The sequence below is a fragment of the Aedes albopictus genome, chromosome 3, assembly GCF_035046485.1.
Source record: "Aedes albopictus strain Foshan chromosome 3, AalbF5, whole genome shotgun sequence".
NCBI lineage: Eukaryota > Metazoa > Arthropoda > Insecta > Diptera > Culicidae > Aedes > Aedes albopictus.
In genome coordinates, this window is record NC_085138.1 from 280,984,846 (window position 1) to 281,002,546 (window position 17,701).

General features: G+C 38.4%; 1 protein-coding gene across 9 annotated transcripts in view; it reads right to left on the reverse strand.

The window, feature by feature from the left end:
- Window positions 1–17,701, reverse strand: part of LOC115257360 (probable phospholipid-transporting ATPase IA) — a 356,682-nt gene that overhangs the window by 264,737 nt on the left and 74,244 nt on the right. For 8 of the 9 annotated variants that reach the window (XR_009999515.1, XM_062861111.1, XM_062861112.1 and 5 more), the window contains exon 2: window positions 14,382–15,189. The exons of the other annotated variant lie outside the window; for it this stretch is intronic. Coding sequence is in view for 7 of the 8 variants with exons in the window: in XM_062861111.1 (XP_062717095.1) it covers window positions 14,382–15,003 (622 nt within the window). In the remaining variant the exon portion in view is untranslated. The remainder of the gene's footprint in view (window positions 1–14,381; window positions 15,190–17,701) is intronic. 9 annotated transcript variants of the gene reach the window in all.

The following is a 17,701-nucleotide window of genomic DNA, read 5'->3' on the forward strand; positions in this document are numbered from 1 at the left end:
TTTGGACTCCGCAGAACTCTACGATCGAATAAAGTTCGCCGTAACACGAAGTTAACCATCTACAAAACGTTGATTAGACCGGTCGTCCTCTATGGGCACGAAACATGGACCCTACGTGCAGAGGACCAACGCGCCCTTGGAGTTTTCGAACGGAAGGTGTTGCGTACCATCTACGGCGGAGTGCAGATGGAAGACGGGACCTGGAGAAGGCGAATGAACCACGAGCTGCATCAGCTGCTGGGAGAACCAACCATCGTCCATACCGCGAAAATCGGGAGGCTACGGTGGGCGGGTCACGTCATCAGGATGTCGGATAGCAACCCGACTAAAATAGTTCTCGAGAGTCATCCCACCGGTACAAGAAGACGTGGAGCGCAGCGAGCTAGGTGGGTCGACCAAGTGGAGGACGATCTGCGGACCCTACGCAGAGTGCGGAACTGGAGACAAACAGCCATGGACCGAGTGGAATGGAGGCGGCTACTATGTACAGCAGAGGCCACCCCGGCCTTAGCCTGACCGGTAAGGTAAGTAAGTATTGCGGTTGCAGAAGAAACCGTGAACGCTAAAACCACTCATCACTAAATTGAATGAGACCCACAAAATTTCATAAAAATATATATCAACTCGTGTGTACACATATTTGTACTGTTTATACAACAGTGTTTTCATAAAAATAAATGTTGAATTTATAAGACCGCAAGAATCACTTTTGTATCAATGTAACTGTTACACATAATTTTTATGTGAAGAATTATGCAGTTCGCAGTAAGTCTCACTCAATTTGGTGTTAAATTACTTTACCGTGTGATACTGCATGCAGTTTGTAGGCCTAGTGGAAAACACTGATATTTTTCTTCTTCTTGGCGTGACGTTCTCACTGTATAAATCCCGCTTCTCAACTCAACTCGAAGATACTTTCAAGGAAGTCCAAGAAAATTCAATCAATTGGATCGGGTCTGTAAAAGGTTAGAACACTAAGCGAAGAAGCAGAATGTGCACCAGTGTGAGTCACCACGCTATAAGAAGCAGAACATACGATAACAACGCTACAATAATTATCTTATTTAAGTACCTTATGTTCGTTGTTACCTGACGCTGCAAAAAAGTGGTACGTACCTGCAACGAGAAAACAAGAAATGACTATAATTAGAAAGGATCAACAAATGCGGCAACTTCTCAATTTCATCACTCGTCTTTCACCCGCCAAACCAACAAAGAGTATCATGCGTCTCCATTAAGTTTCGACCGACCCCAAAGCTAATGCCTCATGGATGGTAGCGTAACCGTTCTTCTCCGCTTCCACTAGGTATGAACGGGAATCAAATTAATCAAAACGTCACAATTCATTTAGCGGACAAACAACCACCTCGCCTCATCGCGGTGTGTCGCTCGCTGGCGCTGGTTAACCTCTGGTAGCTCTTTCGTTAAGCGTTTGTTTAGCTGTGAGTTGATGGGCGAACCGCACGGACATTCGACTCCACCTTGGTTGCTCGCTGCTGAAACCATCAGTCCCTCTCCGCGGCTTGGCATTAGATGCTTAGTTCGGACGACGACGGAGTGGATACGTTACGTGACGGCCGGTAATTATGTATAAAAACACATTTTTCTCCGTGGTTGACACCGTATTGTGAATTTATGCTTTCGTTAGTAATCTTAACATTTTCTTCGCGGACAAGGTCAAGCTTCGCGAAACGGTTTACACTGGAGAAAACAATGGACATTCTCCGTAGAAATTTGAACCACATAAAAACTTTTTTCAATTACTTTGGGCTACCATTTCCTGCACTTGAGAATGGATTGGTTGCAGCGGAAAAATGTTGGAGAAACTTCCACCTGTGCACTTAGTTTTATATACCGAACTCGATTCTTATAACGATTACTTCAGCTTACAAACAAAATCAACAAATTTTCTTCATTTGTTGGTATAATTGTATAGGGCATAACCGAATTACGTTTGGGTGTACCAGATCTGATGAATTTTGTAGTCTGTTACTCTGTATAAAACGGTCATGCAGTAAATCATACGAACTTGATTTGCTACTAGCAGTAAACTATTAATATGTTTGTAGTGTAGTTTTATAGATTCTCTTATAAAATGAGTGGTTCTATATGCGAGGTATGCACTTCAAACGGAATCGCTCAAGTAATTTTCGTTCAGTGCATTGTTTTTCCGTGACCGAAATGGTCTAGAAATTTAACACAGCAAGCCCCATTTGATTTGACGTTTCATTTCAGCTCTATACTAGAATCCGGAATAAAGCGACGCATTCCCAACAAACCAGAAGTCATATAAGGATGTTAGTTTAAAGTAATATTAATGATCAAATTAAGTTAGAATTATATAAGGTGCAATATCAGATTAGGTTTAATCATACACGAGTCCCACAATTTTATCCGATTTCATTTGGCAGCATTAGTAACTTTGCGTTAATAATTATACAACTTCAAGTTGATAATCTTCAACAACTTCGAATGCACTTGTGGCGACTCCATTGTAACTTTAAATGTAATCTTGCACAGAGTGTTAGGTTCCTGAGTGCAAACTTTTTAAAGGGTGAGGACCATAAATAATGAAAAAAATGTTCTATGCACATGGTCAAATCTCAGCCGTTACGTAGTTATTGAACTTTCCATGTTTTTGATTGTTATTGCTTTAACTGACTATAACTTGAAAATGATCAAACTTATCGCAGTTTTTTGCCCCTTATTAGGACGATTATTGAATTTTCTATCAAACGGCATCTTTGAATCGATTGGTTTAGTTAAATAACTAAGTTTTCTAGAGCAAATAGCTCAAAAGTAGTGTGTTTTAATTTGTTTTTGTCAATTATCTTTGAAACATACGTAATAAATTAAAATTCTTTCTTTGGCAAAGTTGTGGCTCCTGTTCCACTCTACAATTTGTTTTTTTGGATGTAAACTTCTATCTCTTATCGTTTTCTTGCAATTTCGATTTAAACATCGCATTTCAGATCATAAATTTGCAACTGCCAAGGAAAGCACTTTTTTACGCACTATGCCGCACATTTAAATCGAAATTGCAAGAAAACGAAAAGAGCTAGAAGTTTGGTGTCAAAGAACGAATTGTAGAGTGGAACAGGAGCCACAACTTTGCCAAAGAAAGAATGATAATTTATAACGCATGTTTTAAAGATAATTGTCAAAAACAAATTAAAACACACTTCTTTTGAACTATTTGCTCTAGAAAACTTAGTTATTTAACTAAACCAATCGATTCAAAGATGACATTTGATAGCAAATTCAATAATCTTTCGAATAAGGGTAAAAAAAACTACAATAAATTTGACAACTTTCAAGTTATAACCAGTTAAGGCAATAATAATCAAAGACATGGAAAGTTCAATAACTACGTAACGACTGAGATTTGACCATATGCGTAGAACATTTTTTTTTTCATTATTTATGGTCCTCTATCACCCTTTAAAAAGTTTGCACTCATGAACCTAACACCCTGTATATGGGGTCATATTTGTAAAAATGAAATTATACGGTGAGGTGATCTAATTGGAGCACCAGTGGGTGATGAAAACTAGGTGTGTATGACCTCTAAAATTTCTACGAATAGAGCTAATCTGTGCATTTTAAACAATTCTTTTTGAACGAATAAATATTACACTTGAACCCATTCAGACCAGTTTACTAGTTATTTAAAATTGCTTAAATTGCACGTCCTACAACAGTCAGTAATTGATAAAGTGGTAGCGTATCTGATTGATGAGCTGCAGGTAGGAAAATCGAGGCTAGAAAACTTTTTTTATATTTGAACAAGTGCAAATGAAATCGTATATGTTGCCAAGCAAAGTTATATTACATGCCAAATGAATTCGCCTGAAATTGTATAACTCAATGTGGTTTCCTCCAAATGTACGTATATGGCCTCCAAACTTGTGCGAATAGAGCATATTTGGTGCATCTTATACAATGTGTTTTGGACGGATAAAAGTTCACTTAGCGAAGTTGTAGCAGAGTTATGTGAATCAATTTGCTGGCTGGGTTATTATTTCTTGAGCGATTCCTTGCCTGAATTTTCCAGGTATCGAAATAGGCCAAGATTTTTTTTTGCGATCTGCGTACTACCCAATGGGCCTTTTCATTTGACGTCTAAGATCAGCTGATTTTTGGGCCTTTGACAGTTCTTCTAAGAAAACGACAATTCAGCGTTTGCGCCTTTGTTCGGCAGTTGTAAACAGTGACATGCACGGACGTTTCAACTAAAAAGGCCTATACCCGTTGCGTGGGTATCGAAGAGGGCCTGTCAAACACTCCGCAAAAAACTAACGTAATTCGTCCAAATACCTTATGAAATTTTGCCATAATGTATCAGTGCCATAGGAATGCCTTATGAAAATTAATCGTGCTTGTTAAGGCTAAGTTCATAAGATAGACTTATGTCTGAAAAAAGTAAAAAATACTTAAAATGATGCAGACTGGAATCAATCCATGAACATCGAGATCTCTGAACTCAATCCATGATAACTGTTTTCAACGTTCAAAAAGTACCTTTGTTTTAATAATTTGTGAAGCATTTACATATTGTTAGTGTACGTTCAAAATTTCATTCAATTTGGTTCACTGGTTTCCGAGATATGACAGCTTGAAAATAAGTTGTCTAAAAAATAATGTTATACCCGAACGGTTCTAACTTTGCGAAACATGAACAATGAAGCACATATAATAGGTTGACAAACAGTCAAAATTTGAGATTTTTTGATGCACTCTATTAAAAGTTATAGCATGTTGAACTTTTTTGTGAGAGAAAAAAAGTTGCCTATCCCAAACATTTTGGCCACCCCCTGTATTCCTTTTTGTTTAATTTGTGGTTGTCCATATTTGACTATTGTTTTTAAAGCAGATTTGCTGTATAGAGAGTGTACGCTTTTATATATATCAGTGCTAACATTTCGAAATGGCGAAACTGCTTGCCGAAACCAAACCTTTTTCTCTCCGATGCAAACCACTACTGGACGGAGGAAATGCATTTCTTTCCGATAGTAGTTGTTGGTGTCCTGGGAAAGATGAGATTCGATCTACAGTTATGGGAGTAGATATTGTGTTGAAGATCAGTTGCGTCCCTTTGAAATGTTGGTGCTAATATTCATGTGAATACTACCGTATTACCCCGCTAATACGACAACGATTGTTGTCGAATTACCGGGGTAAACTTTTAATTCGACAAACTGGTCACCCTACATCACCTTGTTCATTGAAATTTGCCAACTCTATTTTTGTTTTGTTTTGAATTTCAGATTTGTTATTGAACACAATTCCAACAGATATTTTGGTGGCGCGAGTAAAAAGTTCGTTCTTTCTACGATTGTTGCCTTCCGTAATCCGTTCCAGTTGATCTCCAAGCGGTTTGGGTGTCAAAAAGTACCAACTCAGATGTTCTGGAAGTAGCGGCTGCAAAAGGAGCTGCTGCGGGTGCCAGTATAAGCGCAATATCGGATTGTTTTGCATTTACAGTGTACATCACTGTGACATTTGAACACTTTTCAATTCGACAAGTGTCGAATAAGCGGGGTACGAATTACAAAGTGTCGCATTAAAGAGTGTCGAATTAGCGGGGTAAGACGGTATCCCCTTGACGGAGAGTAATATGAACATCTATAGACATATGGAATTACAATACATTATACTTTTAATTGAATTTGTTATACCGATGTAATGTTTGCTTTCCAAATGTCTAAGAAAACTTACCGTATATTGACGTAATGACCAATTTTGATACAAAATGCACTCCACCGATATTCATTATAGGATGCATAGGTACTACCAAATTTCAATATTATTCATGTTAATTTTTGTTATTGATGCCATTAATAGGACAGTTCGTTGAAGTACTAGGTTTGTAGTAATGAGCTGAATTTTAGTATGGTGAGAATGTCAATTCTCCGTTTCTGCAATAAAATGGTGCAAAAAGCGTAGGTATTATGATTCCTTGCCTAATTTAATGCTATTTGAGCAAAACTTTGGGCAACAGTGTTGTTGTTTTCTTCTTTTCTTGCAACATAAACAACATAGTTATCCAAAGTTTTGCTCAAACAGCATCAAATTAGGCAAGGAATCATAATACCTACGCTTTTGCACCATTTTATTGCAGAAACGGAGAATTGACATTCTCACCATACTAAAATTCAGCTCATTACTACAAACCTAGTACTACACCGAGCGTGCCCCATTCATGATTCTGTTATGAAATATGATGTTATTTTATAGAAAACTCGATTGTTTAGAGGTTAGGCCCTTTAAAAGGGCGTAACTCAAAAATTCGCCCAACGATGATTTTAAAAATTTGACCAGAGGTGCAGGATAGCCCGACTTAACGGAAGCTGAACTGGCAACTACACACTCAGTTTTATTTCCCGAGCCCGGCTGTGCAATTCTAAGTTTTTGAATTTTCACCGAAACTCAGCTAACAAGGTTGCTTGGCAACAGGGAGTGTTATACTGATTTTTGGCATTTGTAAGCTAAGATTTCATCAAAACATTTAACTGACTATTCGGCTGTGCAAATCTCGGTATTCGTAAGCTGAGATTCGGCATTCTAAATTTAGTGTGTAGTATGAACCAAAGCTCAGTCGTTGCCGAGCGAAGGTGATTGGTTCAACGGACCGGTATTCCTGTATCGACTGCAAGACTAGTGACCAACCCAAGAGGCATAGAAGAGGAACTGACGCAGCCAGAGTAGCCAGAGGGGTTATGCTGTTCCACCAAATAATAGTTGTATAGAGGCTTGCAGCAAAAACCTAACCTCTTCGAATTCTCATACGATTTGTAAACATTGGCCTCAATTTTTTTTTTTGAGGGCAAGGACGGCTTTATGGACCGACGCCGAAGGAATGAAAGAGAAGGAGATAATGCTGACGTCACTGTGCAAGCGCTCATTGTACGTCAAATGAGACTGCTATCTCTGTAACCAGTCAACTACAAACAATTGTCTGTTTCTTTTGTCCAAGAGTGTTACGTAGAATTTCAGTGATACCATCGATTTGGGAGGATGAACTATTCAACTAGGGTAATTCAGTAATGAATTTTGAAAACGAAGTATAATCAATGCTACACCATTGTTTATACGTCGTTTTCAAAATTTGTTACTGAATTCATGTATTTTGGACAGGCTGAGGACAACGTTGGAAAAATCGTCCCCTAGCTTCCTTAGAAAGCAATTGATTATTTTTCAAAATTACTAATACGCTTATAATATGATTGTACTTTTGCGTTCCTGGTGACAAAAACCTTAGCGAAAGCATTTTAAGCTGAGAAAATCAAAATTCCCAATCGCCTGTAAGAATTGCATTTTGGACACCGAATATATGTTTTGGCCACCCTCAGGTATATATAATTTGGACAGGGCAATTATCTCAATGTTTAGCCATGAATACTGCTAAATCACGGAAGTAGCATAAATTGACAAATATTTTCTAGCAAATAATCAAATGTCTTCGCTTAACAGGCATCTATTTTGATAACTAATACACTGCCGTTCTACGCCCAATCGTCCCATGTTATATGGGAATCCCATATAACATGGGACAACTATACGTAGAACGGCAGTAGATTTCGGGTGAAATTGATCACTTTTCACAGTTTCTGGCTTTCAATTTTTGAATAGTTATCGATATGGTCAAACTCAATGCTTTAAAACAAGTACGACCACGGGTTTAATCAGTCAACGAGGTTGAAACTTTTACTGCAAATCATTTTATTGCAATAAATATCATTTAAAATAAAAAATCAGAAATTTTAGTTTCGGGGTGAAATTGATCAGTCAGTGAAATGTCTTTGTAAGTGCTGGAAATAAATTTTCCATCTGAATTATCCACCCCAGAATGCGAAAAGCTTTGTAAAACTTTTACAAGTTTAGTAAATTCTTAATTATTTAAATTTAAAGTTTAATAAATCTAACTAAAACGCCTCAAGGTATGCAATTTCCCTACTAACAAGTCATTACATTAGAAAAAGTACAATTCTATGCATTAATATCAATATTTATAGAACTTTTGATGACGAAATCGGGTTTAGCGAACACTTGGCAGCTATAAACATTCATTCGAATATTAATTCCATGTGCGATACAGCTACGGTAACAAAAGTTTGAAAGTGTCTTTGAAAATCGCCAAACACACAGTTTCGGAAAATTTTAAATTTAATACAGAAATATGTGACTAATTATCTGTGAAACATGTAAACTCATCATTCAATAACCCTTGAGCCAGATGATGATTATTTTTTACAAATTGTTTTAAGTTCAAAGCATTATTTTTGACAAATAAAAATTGCCCTCACGTCGATCAATTTCACCCCACTGATCAATTTCACCCGAAATCACGGTACAGTTTTGGTTAAAATCGAGAAAATATCGCCAGACCCACAGAATACGCCTCCAAGTATGCAATCGCATAGCATCCCCATGTAGTTCGTCAGATGACCAAAATATATTTACAGTAGAAAACATGCAATGTATTTTGGACACCTCCTATTTTAAGCGTTCTAGATGAGTGTTAAGAGATTGGCTGCCTAATGCTTCTTTATTAAACATTGTTCATGGCAATAAGGCATTTAAATTTCTTACAATTATTATTTCAACGATTTTGGGGTGAATATTGTATGTGACTGTGAAGTGAATGTCGTCTTGCATACCTGTGCATTTGAGGGGTTTTAGTAAAACAATTTACATTTTAAATAATTTTGAAGTAAATTTTTAATTGTCCGACGTATTTTCAACGTAAGTCATCAAAATAGAGTCTGTTTGATTCAATAATCCATATTGAGAAGTATATACTTTAATTAGCTTTCCGGAACAAGACATACATTGCCGTGCATGTCCAAATTATATACATGTCCAAATTATATTTTTACCCTATCGTCATTGAACCAACCCTATGGTTGTTTAACCGTTATTCAAAGCTTCTTAAAGATAGTAGAAAAACTGTAGTCCTTGAAAAGAATGAGAAATACGTTAGAATCTTTTTGACTTCGGATTTCCTGGAGGCCAGGTTGTTATAAATAATATAAATGTTGAGGAATCATGAGAAAAAAGTATAAGTGAAAAATAACTTCAAATGGAGCGAGGTAAAAGTGAAAGCACTGACCACTGTAAGCCACCTTCCCAAAAACGCGATGGCCATATTTCGTCTGACTATTCTCTAGTTCAAGGCGAACGAACGCTGTAGAACGGCAGTAGACCTCACCCCGCGAAAGGATTGAATCCGGTGGAAATGTGGGAAACGTGATACACCCAAAAGCAAAAACCAACCGAGCAACGAGCGTGATTAATATTGCACCGTTTCGAGTGAGAAGTTCAGAAGCCGCCAAGTTTGTACCTAGGTACTCTACCTAGGTACAGTCAGCTCCACTGACCTGGTAATCACAATTGTATAGAGACGTGGAAGCAATCGGACGAATCCGGAGAGAAACAATAAAAATTTCATTCATTCACAGTCATTGCTTTGGGGGTTTCAGGATCGAGCACTCCGACTCGGACACAGAAGGACGCCACGCCGCCGCCGCCGCCGCTGGGTGGAAATCACCTGGGAAACGTTCCAGTAACATGAACTCGCTTTCATCGTTGGAATAATGCAAGCAGAAATGATTGAGTGGCACCGTGAGAATATGAAGTAAATGTATTTTATCGTTGTTGGAAGGTTTCAACACATGCAAATTTCACTTCTACGGTGTCTATTTTTAGCAAATAAAGTGCTTTTGGAAATCAACAATCACGTTGTCTTGCTGCAGCATCTGAGAATTTGTGGTGCTTCCAGGATAAGCAGGTAAATAAATAAATTTCAGATTATTTTTTCTAACCCGTGGAGTCTCGTGGCGGCGCGGTTAGTGTCACCATGTGTATAACACAGTATTATGCCATAGGGTGAGGGTTCGATTCCACCTCAGAGTGATGAAGCTTTTCGCAAGAAATATTTCTTCCTCAAATCCGCTGGTGCTCGTAATGTGTGTCGTGTATAGTTGTCTAGTGTTAAATTTTGTTCGACAACTTCTCACTTTCGAAATTTATTCATGAATTTTATCAGCATTTATCTTGAAAATTACTTTGGGAACGTATTCGGTAATTAGTTTGTAACTTACTTCGACAAATTGGCGATTCATTACAAGATTTTTTCGGCAAATTTAATTGAGAAATTTCTCGCGAATTTTCTTTGAAAATTATTTCAGAATATCCTCTTCCTTCGGCAATTGTTAAAGAAATTCATTCGACATTTCTTTGGAAATACCTTCGAAAATTATTCTAGCAATACCTTTGAGGCTTTTCTTCAGCGGCTCATTTCGAGATTTGCTCTGGAATAACCTTTGGAAAATTATTCAGTAATCCCTAAATTCTAAAGTAATTATTTTAGAAATACCTTCCGAAATTCTTTTAGCATATCATTTGAGAATTCCTTCGGAAACTTCTTTTTGGCCATGGAAATGTTTATGGATTTCTTCTGCAACTTCTATTGAATCTTTTTCGGTACTTCATTGGCAATTAATTCGATCAATTCCCTCCAAAATGCTCTGCCGATCCTCTCTTTTCCGTTGTTCCTTTTTCACTCGTGGTAGTGACTCGTGGAGTCATTTTCCGCTCGTCCGTATTGGGAGTTCCTCGACTTTCGGAGGACGAGCCTTCAAATGTCTTCAGCCGGGTGTATCGAACGGCCTAGACATCTCCTGCCCAAGTTTTCGCCGGATCTTTAATCAATTCATATGGTTATCTAGTGGCTAAAGTTATAGGCTGTTGGTAGCTGATTTTGTTGTCTATATAATTATCGGGTGACCAGAAACACAGAGTGGAAACATACAACACAAACATTCTCAAGAATTTCGTAAAACAAACCGACGAACACTACACTATAGGAGGTAATACGAATTATAACAATTTCTATGGAAATTCATTCAGTGATTTTTTGGAAATTATTCAGACGGTTATTATTATTCTAGCTTTATTATGAGCATGAACATAGAACTTTATTATAGAGATTCACAGCCCTAGGCAGGTTCATCTCTTACTAAGGCATTTTTTTTTAGAAATTCCTTCGACAAATCCTTTGCAAATTGACCCGGAAACTACATTTTCAAATGATTTCAGCTGATCTTTTGGAAATAGTAGAAAATTCCAAAGCAATGATCGAGTGAATCCGCAAAAAAATAGATTAATGAAGGATTCCCAAAAATATGCCAAAAGATTTTTGGAATAATTTCCAAAAAAAAAAATGAGGAGCTTTTGAAAAAGCTAACTATGAAGTTTTCGAAGAAAATTTACGAAAGGTACCGAAGGGGTTCACAAAATAAAATCTGTAAATAAAATATATTAAACCCACAGAAACTGCAGAACAAATTTCAAAAGAATTATCGAAATACTTCTCAAAAGGATTCCCGAAGGACGTCTTAGATATTGCCAAAGAAATATCCATTGCCTGAGGAATCTTTGAAGGAATGACCGAAGCAGTTTCCGGAAGAATAGATATAGATATAATAAAATACAAAGGAATCAAGGGCCCATATAACTTATACGGAAAGACAGTGGGTGTGCAGCAAGACCATGTTGAGGATGACGGTTTCGATTCCCATTCGATCCAGATACTTTTCATAATGGAAATTATCTCGACTTCCTGGGGCATATAATCTAAAAACTGGCAATGAAAGTAAACTCGCAATTCAATAAAACATATAAGGTTTGATTTCTATAAGTACAGATGGTAAAGCCAATTGAAATTCTAGCCTAAATGCAGATTTACTAATGCATGCACGTCACGACCCTCAGGAAAACAGATACATTTAGCTGCATCAATACGCATATTTCAGCAATACAGGGAATGGCCAAAATGTTTTGGATTGGACACTTTTTTCTGTCACATAAAAGTTCAACTAGCTGTAACTTTTCATAGAGTGCATCAAAATTTCAAACATTTTGACTGTTTGACAAGAATAGACGCGAAAATAAAAGAGCTCCGATATTGCTCAAATTTGGTAGGAATGTTCGTTACCGAAAATAATTGGACCTATATTTTTTTGTTTCGCCATAAAAACCGTCATAACTTTTGAACCAACTGACCGATTTTCAATCTTTTTTCACGAATGAGAAGATTATTAGTTCTAGATTTTAGAAAAATATTGCGAAAAAAATGTAAACTTTAACCCTTCAGCGCGCGCGCCGTTGTAAAAAGTACAACACTACCAAAAAACCTCGCTCGTCGCATACAGCTCGAACGCGGTGCAGTTTCAGCTGCTTGATGGCGCGCGTCCTGGAAGGTTAATATGCAAAAATGGTCAACCTTCCCGTGCAATCGGAATGCCAAAGGGGATTAGGATCTGTGGATCTCATTAGCCGGTTCGCTTATAGCCATGGGCTACTAGGTGAGCTTCAGTTAGTAAAATACTACCAGTTAATTCGCCTGCTGCAGAGTGATAATCCCCCAAGAATTACTTCAGGCATTCCTTCAGAAGTTCCTTCCGATTTTCCTACGTAAGTTTCTTCTCAGATTCCTCCTAGAGTTCTTTCTAATATTCATTCAGGAGTTTCTTCTGGAATTCCTCCAGGAGTGCCTTCAGAGATTGATCTAAGAGTTCTTTCTAAGATTTTTTTAGAGATTCCTTCGAGGGACCTCCAGGAGTTCCTACTGAAATTACTGCAGCACTTTCTTCTGTTGTTCCTCCAGGAATTAAATCTGGGAATCCATAAGAAGTTTCTTCTTGGATTCGTCAAGATGTTCCTTAGGATTTCCTTTTTCGAGAATTCTTCCAGCAGTTCCTTCCGGTAATGCTTAAAAAGTTGGAGTCCTTCAAGATTTTCCAGTGATTCAATTGATTCAGAGTGATTCAATTGATATTTTCTCAGAGCTCTATCAAGGATTCATTCAGAAGTTTCCTATCCAGGAGCTTTTTTATTCTGAAATTCCTAAAAAGGTTCCATCTGGAATGCATCCAGGAGTACCAGGAATCCTCCAAAATTTTTTGTGATACCTCCAGAGAGTCTTTCCGAGATTTCTATAAAGATTTCTTCAGGGAATGGGGTTCTTTTTGGAATGTCTTCAGAAATGCTTTTACCGAGATTTCCAGGAGGAAATCCCGGAAAATGTAATCTCAGAAGGAGCTTTTTAAGGAAACCCAGAACGAACATCTGGAGGATTTTATACAAAAAACTGCTGGAGATATTCCATAAAACAATTTTAAGGAATGAAGGAGAAACGCTGGGAAGCGATCACCGAGTAATTCCGGAAGGTGTTCCTAAATGAATTCCAGAATAAGTTCTAGGAAGAATCCCCCAAGAAGTTTTTCCTGGACCAATTCATGGAATTTCTGAAAGAATGCCTGGAAGGAACTTCTTGAGCAATCCCGGATAGAACTTTTGGAGGAAACATGAAATAAATCCAGCCTTACTTCTAGTTTCTCAAGGAACTTTTTGTGTAACCTCCGAAGAAAATTCTGAAGGAATCCCTAAACAAAAGTCTGGGAGAAATTCATGAAGGAATTCTAGAAGGCGTTTCTGGAGTAATCCTGATAAGAGCTAATAGAAACCCCGAACTCTTGGAGACATCTCAGAAGGAACTTCTTGAGAAATGCTAGAAGAAACTTCTTGAGGAATCCAGGAAAAAATTCAAGAAGAATACCGGAAATAATTCCTGGAGAAATCTCGGAATTTTAAAAGGAGGAATCTCAGAAGAAATTACTTGAAAAACCCCAGAAGACTCTTGGAGAAATCCTAAAAGATAGGAGTGAAAGAAATCGCGACTGAAATTCCCAGAAGAATGAATTTTTGAAGGATCCCTTGGATAAGTCTCAGAAGCTACTTCTGGCCAATCTTACAAAATTTTGGAGAAGGAACTTCAGGAGGTATTCATAAAGGAACTCATGAGGGAATCCTCGTAGGAGCTTCTGGAGGAATCCAAGAAAGACTCTAACCCAAGGTACGGAAGCCTTATTGCATGCAGATATACGGTGTACTTAAAGCTGTCATTACTTTACATGCAAACTTGAGATTGATTTAAAGTGGAAATGGGCATGTAATAAGGCTTCAGTACCATGGTTACTTGGGAAGACACACTTTGAGGAATCTCAGAAAGAACTTCTTTCTTATTGCTGTAGGTATTTTTTGTTGGAAGTGAGCGAGCACGCATGAAACCAAAAAGAACGGAATCAATCGGTGCCGTAATCGCTTGTATTCGAACAGGATGAATATGAGAGCGTAAGATTACTGACGGTACTCGTACCCTAACAGGCAAAGTCAAAATTTGAGAATTGTTGATGCACTCTGTGGAAAGTTATAGCTTGTAGAACTTTTTTGTGAGAGAAAAAAAAGTTGCTTATCGCAAACATGTGGCAGGCTACCTGGTCACTAACTGAAAATATCAGACCCGCAGCCTTACTTACCGGCATATTCCTTGCACTTCCGGCGCAGAAAGGACGACTTGAGGCACCGCGGTCGCTCCACGCTGGCATTCATCTCGATGTGCGTCGAGCTTCGTTTCCTCCCCGCCGCCGAACTGTGCGACTTCATCGAAGCCGAAGCGGACCGATCGCTGCGATAGTTCTGCGACAGCTCGGACGACCGCCGCGATCGGGACTTGTTGCTGGCACTTGGATTACTACTACTGTTGTTGTTGTTGGCATTCTGGTTGCTGTTGTTACTGTTGGCAAGGAACAACGAGTTCCGGTGATTGTTCGCCGACAGCCGGGACGATTCCGACGGTAGGTTGGTCGAGCTGGCATCCGGGTCGTCCGTCCGGCTGAAAATGGTGTAGATCTCCTGGGGACAGAGGATGTTTGGCAGCGGGGAGGTGATCGGGGTGATGTCGTCCGCGTCCAGCAGACTGCTGCATCGGTTGCTGGAGTTGTTGATGCTCAGCGTTGGACGGGAGGCCGAGTTCGAGAGGAACACAGAGCCCGGAGGGGACAGCTTCGGGGAGATTGATCCTCCCGGGGAAGTCCGTACCGGAGGAGGGGTGTTGGGTAGCGGAGTGATCGGAGACAGACTGTTGACACTTTTCTTCATTTTTAATTATGGGGATTACTCCCAATTTCTTATTTAACTAGACGAGTATGGCACTGATTTTCTAAAAGACCGTCGTTCGACCAGAACTCCCACTATGGATTTGCATCACAGCAACGGCGTCACCCAAAAAGGCCATCGTTATTAACATAATCTTTTCGTGGTTTTCCGTTTCACTATAAGAAACTTCTGAGAGACAAAACATTTTCATGTAACTCATAGCAATTTGTTGCGTGTATTGAAATGGCTATATCGCACGAAGGTCCTTGTCCTTGTCCTAATGATTTTATTGCTAATTACGCCTATAAACATGTATACGTTGATAGTGTTTTAACTAGCTTACACCTTCCCCTTACATAGAAAATAACTGCTCATTTGGTTATAATCATGAGTGTAATCTGTTTTGTACCTTTTGATTCGAAAATATTTCGTCAATTCGGTTGGAAATTGGACTTTTCAAGTCACGACTTGGGAAGTCTGGTTTTCAACTGAAATAACAAAATTCTGATCCACAATTGAAAGCAGTAACTCTACAGCTCCCCTTTTTCAACGCCGATGATGTCTCACTTTTTCACTAATAGGTAGTGGACACGGTTATGCATGATTGCTGGCGGTCAACCGATGTGGTCAGCAAACATTAATGTTGGGGCACCATGTCTGGCTGCCTACGGTGCGGTACACTTTTAGTTCTTTACAAATTAAATTTTCAATCTACATCCGCAAGCAGCCTAGGAGAATTGGTGCAGATACAAACACTGACTAAGGGAAAAAGCAATAGCAATGTGTCAAACAGGCAAACACGAGGTCGAGAGGGGAAATGTATTTTTATGCCAAACCACGTTCAACAACGTGGTGGTTAGCCCCAATAAAGACCCCCCGGGGCTGTCCCCATCAACCTCACACCTCAGTAATGGCACACTCGCAAGGATGTCAGGTTTTCCGACTGGCATGGCGGTGCAACGAGTTCTGTCGTCTGACTGAATAAAGTTAGATGTTCTACTGCTGTGGTATACCTATTCTGCGGCTGTGGGCAATTTTTCCGGACAGGGTCAACCGTGTATGAACCAAACCGTATGCTGAACGAGTTAAATGTAGCAGGAATTAAAATAATTATAACCGTAAATATGAAGAGGCTCTTCTCTTTCATGACTCTATTTATAGATGATGGTGGCGATGTGGTTTTCTGGTCTACGGTTTTGAACAATTTTGTGAATATGCAACAGGATGCGTGAGAATTTCGTTAGCTCAGCAGATTGAAGGACTTCCATTAGGTAATTTCAAGTTTATTTGATCACTCACATTATCGAAGCTCAAAGGCACCATGACTAGCTTTTGTAACCGAATATTTCTCCGAAATTGTAGTATATTTTTCGTTATATTAGTTCTTATTATCCAGGAAATGATGTAATGCTTGAAACAGAACACTCGAAATTCTCGGATTCACACAAGACAAATCGTTCGCCGACATGACAAACATACAGGGGATAGACAAAATGATCGGGACAGGCAAAATTTTCACTTTCCAAAAAATGTTCAACTAGCTGTAACTTTTCGAAAAGTGCATCAAATATTCTCAAATTTTTACTGTAAGTTCTTCAACTAGTTGTGTATCAGTGGACAAAATTTGGAAATGATCGAACAATTCTTCACGAAGTTATAAAGATTTTTGGAAAAGATAAAATTATCCGAAAGCCAACTTTGAGCTGTTATATCTCCGGATTCAATGAGCCGATTGCAATGAAATTTTGACCATTTAAGACTTATATAATGAACTCTGGAAAACATTTGACTCAACTTGAAATTTTTAACAAGCAAAAAGGTTATAGCGATTTTATTTTTTTCACGATTTTTTAGTAAATTGGTCTATTCTTAATATGCATCTCATTACTTTTTCAATTTATTGGCGGCTATGTTGTTACTTCCCTTCAAAATGCATTTATATATAAGTCAATTAGAGGGAAACTAAATGAACTATAATTTGCATCTTGAATTTTGTAACGATGTTGATGTTTTGGATAATTTGGTGTTTTATTAGAAAAATAATCAAATCGTTATAATTTTCTTCCGTGTTAAGAATATTAAGTTGAGTCAATGTTTTTTCATAGCTCATTATATAAGTCTTAAATGGTCAAAATTTCATTGCATTCGGTTCATTGAATCCGGAGATATAACAGCTCAAAGTTGGCTATCGGATAATTTAACATTTTTCAAGAATCGTTATTACTTCGTGAAGAATTGTCCGATCTTTTCCAAATTTTGTCCACTGATACACAACTAGTTGAAGAACTTACAGTAAAAATTTGAGAATATTTGATGTATTTTTCGAAAAGTTACAGCTAATTGAACATTTCTTGAAAAGTGAAAATTTTGCCTGTCCCGATCATTTTGTCTATCCCCTGTAACTCAGAAGTGGATTTAGCATTTCACCGTCAAATGATGTGGAAATGAAGTGGAGAGCTGTTAATTACCCGTTGGAACAACACGCAATTTCCCACCCCGACCATCATAATATCAATCCTGCTGCAAATACCCAGGTCAAAGCATTGGGGTATCTGATGCCAGCAATTCACTGGGGCACAATAAATTCCACCCGACAACTCACTAAATCAACCGTCATCGGCACCAAACCAAATAGGCTAGGTAGGTACACGATATCAACAATACAGTGTAATACACCAAGTCCCATTACCAACGCTGGTTT